General features: G+C 50.0%; 1 protein-coding gene across 4 annotated transcripts in view; it reads right to left on the bottom strand.

Annotated features, from left to right (window-relative positions):
- Positions 1-59: 59 nt before the first annotated feature.
- Dpp3 (dipeptidyl peptidase 3) overlaps positions 60-11,724 on the bottom strand; it is a 23,316-nt gene continuing 11,651 nt past the window's right edge. For all 4 annotated transcript variants that reach the window (XM_076847621.2, XM_076847622.2, XM_076847623.2 and 1 more), the window contains exons 7-18: positions 11,559-11,689; positions 11,322-11,452; positions 11,192-11,250; positions 10,124-10,318; positions 9,858-9,970; positions 9,448-9,540; positions 8,765-8,827; positions 8,548-8,672; positions 8,336-8,456; positions 7,111-7,290; positions 2,534-2,696; positions 60-620 (exon numbers count right to left, since the gene is read on the bottom strand). In XM_076847621.2, coding sequence (XP_076703736.1) covers positions 448-620; positions 2,534-2,696; positions 7,111-7,290; positions 8,336-8,456; positions 8,548-8,672; positions 8,765-8,827; positions 9,448-9,540; positions 9,858-9,970; positions 10,124-10,318; positions 11,192-11,250; positions 11,322-11,452; positions 11,559-11,689 — 1,547 coding nt within the window. In that variant the 3' untranslated portion in view covers positions 60-447. The remainder of the gene's footprint in view (positions 621-2,533; positions 2,697-7,110; positions 7,291-8,335; positions 8,457-8,547; positions 8,673-8,764; positions 8,828-9,447; positions 9,541-9,857; positions 9,971-10,123; positions 10,319-11,191; positions 11,251-11,321; positions 11,453-11,558; positions 11,690-11,724) is intronic.

Genomic DNA, 11,724 nt, shown 5'->3' with positions numbered 1-11,724 from the left:
CAATCCTATTGTCCTGCCCCCAGCAAAAAGGAGGAATCATGCACACTGTAAGATGGTGGTTGTTTCTATTATTTATTTTTCTGGTTATAAAAGTAATACATGAAGAGCATTAGATTTGGTGAGAAGGTTTTGAGCCCTGGCTTTTTGTCACACGCCACCTGCAAGATCTAGACCAGTCACTGAACTACCAGTTCCTCATCTGGGAAACAGGACAAGAAGCCCTGCATATGCTCTCATACATGGCAGTGCAGCTCAAATCACAGAGTAGAAGCACTTGGTAAACTGGAAAGTGCTGACAAACGGAAGGGGTTAGCATCACCACCCTCAGATGAGGTAGCACCAAAGTTTGAGCTCCTGCCCCTCCGCTGACCCATAGCTACACACACATTGGAGGGCCACTGGTAGTCCTGGTTTGATGGAGTGGGGGGCAGGGCCACACAAATCTTCTCAAGCCTGGCCAGACTGGGCCTCACTGGGGCTCTTCCAGAACCGGGCATCAGCTGTGGCCAGCCGGGTGAGGACCTCCTCCAACTCAGGTCCATCCTCTGGGAAGCGCTCTGTGAAGGATCTGATGAGGCCAGCAGCTGAGGCCTCGTACTCCAGAAGCTGTACTTCTGAGCCTGGGAATGGACAGAGAGAAAATAGCAGCAAAAAGATCTTAAGAGAAGTACAATCACAGTGATGTCACAGGAGCTCCTAGTTCTTACTGAGCTCTTCTCTTGGGTCACAAATTGTGCTCAATATTTAAGTTGATTTTCTAACTTAGTCCTCATAGTCATCTTTCAGGGAAGGAAATATTACAGAGAGAATAGTAATGAAACTCCCCCCTCTCATCCTTAAGATTAACACCAGGTGCCGTGTTAGATGAAACAGATCTAGTGCTTGGCCTCGTGGGGCTTACAGTCCAGCAATGGCTTCATACCTGTCTAGACCACGGCCAAATTTCCCAACTTCCCTAAGTCTCAGTTTCCTCATCTGTAAAGTGGGGTGAGCATAGTGCCTCTTCTCTCAAGGAGCTGAGGAATTACATACAATAGTGCATCAAGTGGGTGCTCACAAATGCTATCCACCAGCAGAGCAGCATTTGAGCTGATCACTCACCTGTGAAATGGGCTTGTTCGGAGGGTCCCCTGAGTACTCATGGGGAAGCACTCCCCTCTAACTCACTTCAGCTGCTCTAGCCTCTCACAGCACCTTGGTGCGCTCCACAGCATCTTGAGGTGCATGATAAAAGCGGAGGTTATGGGTTCAGATGGACCAAGTCCTGACTCTGTCTCCTACTAACTGTGTGATCCCAGGTCAATATGCAGCCCCTTTGTGTCTCTGTTTCCAGCTGAAAAATGGGGATAATAACCATTCCTTTCTGAGTTGTTGAGAGTTAATTCATGGAAAGTTTTCACCCAGTACCTGGCACCCAGAAGTCCTCCAAATTTAGCTATCGTCATTATCACCTCACCATCACAACTATTACCTTTGATAATCCAACCTGTTCTTCAGTCTAGTTTAACCACTTCCTCCCTAGAACCTTCCCAGATTCTCTGAAGGCAGATGGGATCTTTCCTCCTCCATGTGTTCAGTGCACTGTTGGTATCTTCTGGGCACTTGTTAATGCTTCCCTTGTATAATTACCTCCATGCCTAATCATTCTTAATGGGCTGTGAACTACTCAAGGGGAGGGCCTGGGTACCTTTCATGTCTCCACCCCTCGGTGGCTAACACAGGGTGGACATATCAAAGCAATGATGATATTGTCCATGGGGCCAGCAGGATTCACTCATTCATTTCATTTGACCATATAGAGTAGCTGTTGCATGCCAGGCCCACGCTAGGGGCAGGGATATGCCACTTCTGGAGATGAGACGGACAAGAAAATGTCCAATCATGATAGACACAGAAGGAAAATGAAGCTGAAGGATAGAGAGGGATGGGAGTAGGTTACTTTATGTTGAGAGTGTGGGGCAAGTGCCTTTCAGGAGGTGTCATTTAACAGGGACCTGAACGTACCAGACAGGCACAGATCGGCACTATCATGCCAAGAACATGGAACGGTGTGTAAAGAGGTGCCAGGGGTGCAGTGGGCTCAGTAGGTTAAAGAAATGTAAGGGCACAGAAGGCACAAGTACTGTGCAGGGAGAGCCGGGACTTTTGGAAATGGAACTGTCATTGAGAAGGCAGAGGAAGGACAGAGCTGATCCTCATCCTGAACACTACCAAGTTCTCCTTTGGGTTCTGCTCAGCCTGCTGAGTCCCAGCTCCTTGCCTGTCCTGATCTGGCACCCAGCAGCCACAATTCTCCAACTACTGGCCTGGCCTCCCCATGAGCCCCTGCTCTGCCAGCCTTCCTCAGACCTGCTGCTGCTAATAATCATGAGAGAGAGAGAGAGAGAGAGAGAGAGAGAGAGAGAGAGAGAGAGAGTGTGTGTGTGTGTGTGTGTGTGTGTGTGTGTTTGGTAAATGCTGAGATCTGTCAGGGGAAGGACCACCCCAGACAGCCTTCCCTGGGTCCCCATCAAGGGAGCCCCAAGTCCATTACCTTCAAGGCGAGTGTTGGGCTGAACAATCAGCTTCCGTGACTCCTTGCGCAGCAGCACCGTGTCCCTGAGAGAGAGGAAGCACTCGGGGGGCGCATCTGTGACCGCTGCATAACCCTCATACAGGGCTCTCCCTCCAGCCACATCCCCGGTGGACTTCAGCACCTGTAGGAAGGAAGGAACAGGTGTCTAGGATGGGTACTCCCCTATGTCCATAGGACTCTGCCAGGGGCCACGGCTGGCGGTGCCCAGCCCTGAAGGGTCCGTGCTGTGGTTGAATGTGTTGAGTCCAGAATTCAGAGTTAACACTTAATGGCTAATGTGATGGTATTAAGAGGTGGGGCCTTTAAGAGGTGCTTGGGCCATGAGGGCTCTGTGAATGGGATTGGCCCTTATAAAAAAAGAAACTTCCTGCATCAGCAGGCCCTTCTGCCTTCCACCATGTGAGAACACAGTTCCTCCTGTCTGGGGAATACAGCAACAAGAAACCACATTGGAAGAGGAGAGTAGTCCTCACCAGATGCTGAACCTGCTAATACTTGGATCTCAGACTTCCTAGATTTAGAAGTGTGAGAAATAATTGTCTACTCTTTATAAATTACTCAGTCTCAGGCATTTTGTTATAGCAGTACAAAATGGATAATCTGCAAAAATGCTCAGCTGTCACACGCTGTGTAACCTTGGATAAGTTACCAAATCACTCTGAGTTATTATCTTTAAAAGGGAATAGTCTGCACTCTCACAGTGTTGTGCTGAGTGAGTGACGAATGTGGCACAAGTGCTTAGCACATAGTAAATGCCCACTAAACCAAGGTGAATGTTTCTCACTTGATGTTTTGACAAGGTAGGTATCACAACACCTTTTTTAATAAAACATTTCAAATATACATGACACAGTATGCTGTAAAGAATAATGAAACAGATGCCCAAACAGCCCACGTTAAGAGTTGGTCCCCTTTGGGACTGGGGTTGTGGCTCAGTGGTACAGTGCTTGCCTAGCATGTGTGAGGCCCTGGGTTTGATCCTCAGCAGCACATATGAATAAACAAATAAAGTAAAAAAAATCCATTGTCAACTAATAAATAATAATAAAAAAAGTTGGTCCCCCTGCCCCTACCTGTCTGCACCTGTGGCCTCGTGGCCTCCTCCATCTATGCAGTTGAGCTGTTCTCAACTCTGTGCTCATTTCCCTTGCTGACTCAACATAAAATTCAAATTTGAATTATCTATTTGCCTCTTTTTGAACTGTACACACTGATTCACTTTTCTGCTTCATTGTGCTTGAGATTCATCTGTGCTATTCTCCCAGGCAGGTATTCTCCTCCTCCTCACTGCCGTGTCTCTCACACTCTCACACACACACACACACACACACACACACGACTTCATCCCTCCTGCAGTGGGTGTGTGGGGTGCTAGGATCAAACCTGGGGCCTCCTGCATGTGAGCATCACTCTATTACTGAGCTACACCCTAGCGCTGATCTGTGCTTTTGCTGTTAAATGCTGCTGTGAGTCCCCTAGTATACCTCTTCTGATGAAGATGTGCAGGTTTTTCTAGAATTGATGGTCTGTTGGGTACATGAATGCTCAATTTTTTTTTTTTTTGAGGGCGGGTACGAGGGATTAAACTCAGGGGTACTCGACCACTGAGCCATATCCCCAGCCCTATTTTTTAATTTTATTTAGAGACAGGGTCTTGCTTTTGCTTAGTGCCTTGCTTTTGCTGAGGCTGGCTTTGAATTTGCAATCCTCCTGCCTCAGCGACCCGAGCTGCTGGGAATATAGGCATGCACCTCCACTCCGGGTGAGGTTGAACATCTTTTTATACACTGGTGGGCCATTTGTATGTCGTCTTTGGAGAAATATCTGTTCAGGTCTTTTGCCCATGGTTAAATCAAATTATTATCATTATTTATTTATTTTTTGCTATAAAGTTGAAGGTAGGTCTGGTAATTTTTCCCCTATTTTTTTGTTTTCTTTTAAGATGAATTTTAGAATTATACTCTATTCTTTTAGTGTCTACCCTAGAAATTATAGCAAATGCATTTAATAAAATTGATGGAACTTTTCAACCTTCTCCCAAATTATAAACAGATTGTAAGAGTATCTATTCCATGGCACATATGATGCTGGGGTCCAGTATTTCATGCTCTTTTGTAACTCCAGGAATTGAACCTTTGTATTGACGTACAAAGTTCACATTGTAACTTAAACCCTTGTATTTATTACTATCTGCATTACACCATTTCTTTAGGTTTATCAAACCTCGTCTCTGGAGCTGATTTTTCTTTTTTCTTCATGTCCTATAGAAATTTTATTACTAAATTTTATTTAGTATTTTATTTGTTTGTTAATGGTAAACTGTTTTTGCTTGTTTAAAAATGTCTTTAATCCATCATTGTTCTTGCTGCTTTTGGGGATAGAACCCAAAGCCTGGTGAATGCTGGGCAAGCACTAACCGCGGAGCAACACCCCAGCCTAGTCACTCCTATTCTTTTGATGAGTTACTGGGTCCTGACAGTAATTTACTCAGCACTTGGCAGACGCGGTTCCACTGTCTTCTGGCTTCCTGGATAGCTATGGAAGCTCTAGGTCTAATTACTGTTCTTAAGGTAGTGTGTCCTTATTCTTTAGCTGTTTTGAGGGTCTTCTCTGTCTCTGATATTCTGTATCATCTATGATATTTCTAGTTAGAGGCTTCACTTGTCCTTCCGGTTTTTTTTTTTTTTTTAGCTTTCTGGATTTATTAATTGAAGTCTTTAATCAATTCTAGATTATTCTCAGCTATTATCTGTTCTCATGTTCCTTCTATCGCTTCTTTCTCCTTTTACTTTGGAACTTCAGTTAGATGTACATTAGAATTTCTCACACTCTCCTCCATGTCTCTTAGCCTCCCTTAAATTCCCTGTCTTTGTTTCTCTATTACACATGGTTTATGATTTCTTTTACAGTCAGCTCGATCTAAAACCTGTTTATTCTGCCTTAGTTAATCTGTCTTTTTAAATTCCAGTCATTATCTAGTTTATTTCAAGGCGCTCTATTTGGTTCTTTGCCAAGTATCTGACATTTTGTAGGTCTGACTCTTGTTTGTTCTGCCCATCTGCAAGTGACAAAACAGGCCCTGAGGCTAGGCTCTCTCCTGGACCGCCTCTGCCTTCTTAGACCCAGGGTTAGAATGACTTTCCCAGCAGTGGAGCAAACAGTACCAACTGGGAGCCCTGGGGAAAGGCTCACCTTTCCCTCTTAATAGCACTTAACACCCTCAAGGTGCTGAGTACCCACCAATCAAGCTGATGTATAAATTTTGGGAGTTCAAATGGGACAGCTGGCAACACATGCCAAGGGGAGGCACACAGTGTCCTACCCAAGTGGTTTAGGCAGGTGGAGGCCTCACCCACAGGGCCTGGTCTCAGACCCTCCATGAACACCAAAATCCATGAATGCTCAAGTCCCCTATTTCAGATACTTGCCTCAAACCTAGGCACCCATTTGAATATATTATAAATAATCTCAAATTATTTGCCATACCTAAGAAAATGTAAATGCTGTGTACATAGATGATTAGGGAATAATGACAAGAAAAAAAGACAGTACATACACGACTTTCCCCCAAAATATTTCCACTGTGCAGCTGGTTGAATCCACAGACATAGAACCCATGGACACAGAAGGCTGACGTCTGAGTGACAGGGAATGGTGAGGACCATGCCAACCAGAGAGCCCACGCCATGTCCAGCCCCGGGCTGTGGCTCAGCTCCCCTAGCAGTTCCTCATGTGGGAATTAAGCCTGTGAATGGTAGCTTCCAAGAAGCCAGAAATATAGATTTATACCTTTGCCAAATTTTATCAAACTAGGTGGGTCAAAAATATGGCTGTTTGGGACCCCTGGTTGAAAGCTTTCCCTGCCTGCCATCTCACTGCTGTGCCCTTAGCTGTTATGGAGGCTGATATAACATATAGTCACCCCCAAAATGATTCTGTATTCCATAATTTCTGTACAATTGTTGCTGAGGACACTGTCCATGATGCTGCATGATTTTCCCAATACAGAGAACCACCTGGCTCAGTCCTTAAGAGGGGCTCCCAGAAAGTTCCACGCCAATGGAATGCTCAGTGGCAGTTCAATTTGGCCTTGGGGTTGGTAGATTTGATTCTTTCATCTAATGACTTTTTATTAGCAATAAATTTGAACTTGGAATGATTTAAGACTTATTGCCAAGTTGCATGGATAGTCCGGTGAGCTCCCATAAGCCCATAGTGCAATTTCCCTTCTTGGTACCTCTTATATAGCCGGTCAACTACTATTAACTCTAAACTCCATCTAGGTTTCTCTCTAATATCCTTCTTCTATTCCAGGGTCCAACCCAAGATGCTGCCTTATGTTTTGGATCTAATGATTTTTAATCTCTAACTTTCTTTTGCTTCATTGTCCTTGCCTCCTCACAGTGAGAAACCGATCACAGGGGGACACTTGCTGAATGACTGAGGGAATAACCTTGAGGCTGTGAGGAGGTGTCAGCAGTGTGGGGAGATGGGGCAGAAGTTGGGGGGCTTCAAGGCACGAGGCCTTCACTCACCTGCAGTCTCCGTAGGAACCGCTCCAGTGCAGGCCTGCCCACAGACCGGATCTTGCTACGGTCTAGGCGGACCCGGGCATCTGGGCGGCCATCAGAACCGGTAGTGGGAGTGACGGTCACAAGTCCCTCACCCGCCTCCAGCAAGACCCGCAGGATCACAAATCGGGCCTGCATGTGAGCCTGTCAGGGTCAGGGAGAAAGAGGTCATCTGTAGCCAATATCAAATGCTTGGTCCAAGCCTAATGTGCCCCAGGGGCTTACTATCAATTATTACTGTCATTTTCTTCTCCCTGACCCTCTGAATTTTTTTCTGATCTCACTTCAAATGCTTCTTTCCCCTTCTCTGCTCACAGGGAGGGCAAACTGCCCTGGGGGATAGGGAGACTGTTTCTAGGTAGGACCTGGTATTCTTGGTCCCCTATGTCACCCAACATGCCACCTTCTCCTCCAGACCCTCCGAGGACAGCAGCTACCCTTGAAGGCCCCTCACTTTCAGGACCTTGAGCACTTTCTGCTCCACAATCTTATTTGTGCTAAACAGCAGGAACAAATAGGCATCATCATCCCCAGCTTATAGATAACAAAGCAGAGGCTCCAGAGAGGTACAGTGACTTACTCAGGGTCACACATAGCTGTTAAATAAATAGTCAGGACTCAGACCCCAGTTTCCAGATTCTAAAATGTGTATACTTTTGATAACATAAAACTGCCTCCTCAAACCACACTTTCTTGATTTTGTAAAAAAGTTGCTATTATTTACTTTTTCCAAAACCCATGCTAAAAATGAGCACTTGAATCTAATGGCTCTGGAGGTGGACTGTGGGGATTTGAATCCTGTCTCTTCCTTATCAGCAAGTTAATGGATCTCTTTGTGCCTTGAATTCCTCATCTCTACAGTGAGGTAATAAAACTGCCTCCCTCCCGGGGCTGAAAGTGGGGGCAACAGTTCAGTAGTACACCATGTGAGCACTGTGCCAGGAGCAGTCAGGCATCCATTAGTGACAGCAAAAATATCTACTTGACTGACCCTGAAAGGTGGCCAGGGAGAGACGGTGCCTCCCACTTCCCAGGCAGGGGCACTAAAGCTCACTGCAGTGACATGACTTGTCCCATCAACCGTGGACTCTGGATTAAACCCTGTCCACCTGCCTCACAAGTACCATTGTCCCTGCACCCACAATTCTGAACTTGGCTCGTCTGTCTCCTCAGGGAGGCCCAGCCCCACCTGACGCCAGTTGGAGGCCTCTGGGGTATAGAACTCCAGAGCCAGCAGCCCAGCGCGAACCATGTTGAGCCAGTTCACGTAGATCACGTCTTCCGCATCAGCCCCCTTGAAGCCGAAGATCCTGGGGGAGGAGAGGCAAGGAGCAGGCACAGTCAGGGCGGCCCTGCCCTCCCTGCCAGCACCCGCACCCCCTGCACGTCCACTGCTCCTACTCCAGCACTTGGGGGTTGAGGCAGAGGTAGAGGCCCACGCTCTCAGCCCGACACTCTTCGTAGCTCGAGGCAATGGTGCTGAACTTGCTGTCCCAGGTCTCCCCACTCCGGTACCAGCTCTGAATCTAGGAGGAGAGCCATGAGTCAAGCCCTGACCCTGCCCGCACCCAGCACCCTGGGCTCCACAGAGGTGGGGCTCCACAGAGCCTGTCCTCACCTGCTCCCCCGTCTCTGGGTTGATCACTGTCTCCTGGTCAAAGTTGAACACTCCCTTCTCATCCTGCAGGAATACGGGTAAGGGAGGCGGGGATCTTCAGCTCTGGGGTCCCCAGGCCAAGGCTCAGCTCACAAAGGCGAGCCAGGGAGCAGCAGGGTGGCAGTTCGAGCACCACACCGATGCCCGCACACCGCAGTCCTAGGACTCATCTGTGTGGTTCCCTGCTGGGGCCCACGGCTTCCTCAGCTGACTTTCCCATATTCCCCTAGTGGGTGTCAAGGGCTCTGGCCACAGTGGCAGGTTGGGACATCTCTGGGGAGAAGTGGCTCCCTTCTAGGAAGGTACAGACTCAGGGAATAGCCGCTGAAGACAGTCCTGCAGCCTCGGTGCCTCCCCAAGGCTGACCCTCCCAGCCTCTGTCCCTGCAGCTGCCCAGGTCACACCCTCAAGGTAGGTTCCTCAGCTCAAGCCCAGCAATTCTTCCTGGTTCAAGGGCCACCAATGGAACTGTTCTGGAGACCCCTGAGCTCCTGGGTCATCTTGGGGAAGACAAGACAGAGTCTTTCTTTCCTGCTTAAGGAGCCCTTTTCCCCAAAGCCCCCCAGGGCAGAGCAGCTTCCCTTCCGAGTCGGGTTGTGGGGGTGAGGGAGGCTCCTGCGGGCACGGGGTGGCACCCTTCTCACCTGGGCAAAGAGCTTGCCACTGCCATGGCCCAGCAGCTCGTGCAGCCCCACCTGCACATCAAAGGAGGGCCCCTTCCAGCGGGTGTACAGGTCCTGCCAAGGTAAGCAGAGTCCCCGCTGTCACACGTCCCACCACGGCCACCCAGCCTGCAGGTAGAAGGCCCGTCGTGGTGCGTGTGCTTGGAGGAGGCTAAGTGCACTCCAACCCCACGTAGCAACAACCCAGGAGGGAGGGGTGCCTTCATCATGACCAGAAAGCACACAGGCTCCACAGGGCCACCAGTCACTGGCAGGGAGATGGCCAAGCTCCGACCAGAGTGCTGTCCCTGCCACAGCTCTGGGCTGTCTTCCTTCCTGAACCTGCCAGACCAGGTGAGGCCAGCCCCGCCCCTCAGGCTGCTGGCGCCCACCTTGTCCTCTTCCTCCAGGAACGTGAGCTTCTCCCGTTGTGTGGCGTAGGCCACAGCCAGTACGTTCCCCAGGGACACGTTCTTAAAGCCTTCGGTCTGCCTCAGGTCGTCGTCTGGAAGAGAAGGCCAGGAGGGGACCAGAGAGATGGACGAGGAGTGTCAGGGGCGAGGAGTGGCCGGGAGGGTGAACAGGGCAGGGCAGTTTGTGGAGGGGAGGGGCGGCTCTCCATGGGCTCCTGATGGCTAGGGGTACCAAGGAAGCTCACAGTTGGGGATGTTGATGCCAGCAGGGATGCCAGAGCCAGCGAAGGTGAGGACATCAAGGGAGGTGAAGTCTGGGGTGAGGAACTTGTCCTTCTCGAAGGCCGGTGGCCAGGGCAGCTCCTTCAGCAGCTGCTCTGCGCTCTCTACCAGCCGCTCGAACTTGGCACTCATGGCCTTGTTCACCATGGCCACAAATCCTGCAGGGCAGGACAGGGTGGAGGTTTGGCAGAGTCCTGGCAGGGATCCCACACCACCCAATTCAACCCTTGTGGCCATTGCATTAATGTCTGCTCTGTGCTGTGGCCCTGTGCTAGCTGCTAGGGACAACAGTGACACAGACCTGGCCCCTACTGCACCAAACCCTGGGTAGGAAAGCTGCAGGTACATGAACCCTTCTCCCCATCAGGTCCCTGGGCTTGGATCTGTGGCTCATAGACAAGCCCCAGTGGGCTGTGGGAACTGAGCTCCCTCCTTGGAGCTACCCCCTGGCTTCGGCAGCTGGATGCCTAGACTTTCCTTTAGGGCTGGGGAGGAAGAGGATATACCAGCCCAGACAATTATGAATCCTCAGGCTGGAGGCCCTGCCCGCACAGGGGGGCCCCAGGAGTTACGGGGAAGGGGGCTGAGGCAGCCTCACAGGCAGGTTCAGTTGGTGGAGCACAGCAGTCTGCATATATGCTCTCACTGAGGCTCATAGGTCACATTACATGGTCCCAGGTCCCAGAGATGGTGACGGGCAAAGCCTGCTCAGAATGCATGTCTGTCTGCCTGGAGCCTGCCCTGACCACACACCAGAGGCAGCACAGCAAGCTGCCTTAGAGCCGGAGTGCCTGGGTTCACTACCCACCGACAAAAATCCTCACAGATGACAATATCTGGGTGAATCTGTATAGATGAGCTTCATGAGATAGTGCCAGAATATGGTAAATGGTTTTTATTTTGCAAGGCTGTTGTTATTGTTATTACTCCTGAGCAGAGATGGGAGACCTCTAAGGGGACACTTAGAAACATGAACTTGGGCCTTGGGGGAAAGGATCCCAACCTGACCACCGGCAACCCCCACAAGTTACCTTCAAACTCTCCTCGGGAACCAAAGGGGTCTCGGTAGCTCTCAATAAACCCGATGTAACTGGAGGAGAGAGAGGCGCAGATGGAAGAGGGTGGACAGGAGGGGCGGGGCAGCGTAGGTGGTCACCTCACCTCTCCACGATGGGGCCTTTGTCCTGGATCCAGAAGCGGGAGCCCCTCTTGTGGGCCTCAATGGACCCCTGGGTGAAGCTTTCGATGTACTGGGCCAGCATCTGCTCCTGGTGGCTGTTGGCTGCATATGCCTGGGGGTAAGCAGGACTGGTCAGCCTCAGACCAGCCACCTGTCCCCAAGTCCCATCTGCTGCCCAGGGGGTCCTGAGTCCAAACCCCTCAGCCCAGCCAGCCTACCTTGGCTTTCTCCAGGTGATCCACCACCTTCTGGAGGAGGGGGGCATAGTCCCCCCGGGTCACCTGGAAGTGGCTCCCCTGGAATTTGTAGCTCTTCAGCTTGGAAGTCAATTCGGAGTCTAGAGCAGGATCTGAGGAAAGAAGGGCGGCCGAGAGGAGGCCAATG

The sequence above is a fragment of the Callospermophilus lateralis genome, chromosome 2, assembly GCF_048772815.1.
Source record: "Callospermophilus lateralis isolate mCalLat2 chromosome 2, mCalLat2.hap1, whole genome shotgun sequence".
Classification (NCBI taxonomy): domain Eukaryota; kingdom Metazoa; phylum Chordata; class Mammalia; order Rodentia; family Sciuridae; genus Callospermophilus; species Callospermophilus lateralis.
Note: the sequence above shows the minus strand (reverse complement) of the source record. Positions and strands in the feature narration are given on the sequence as shown.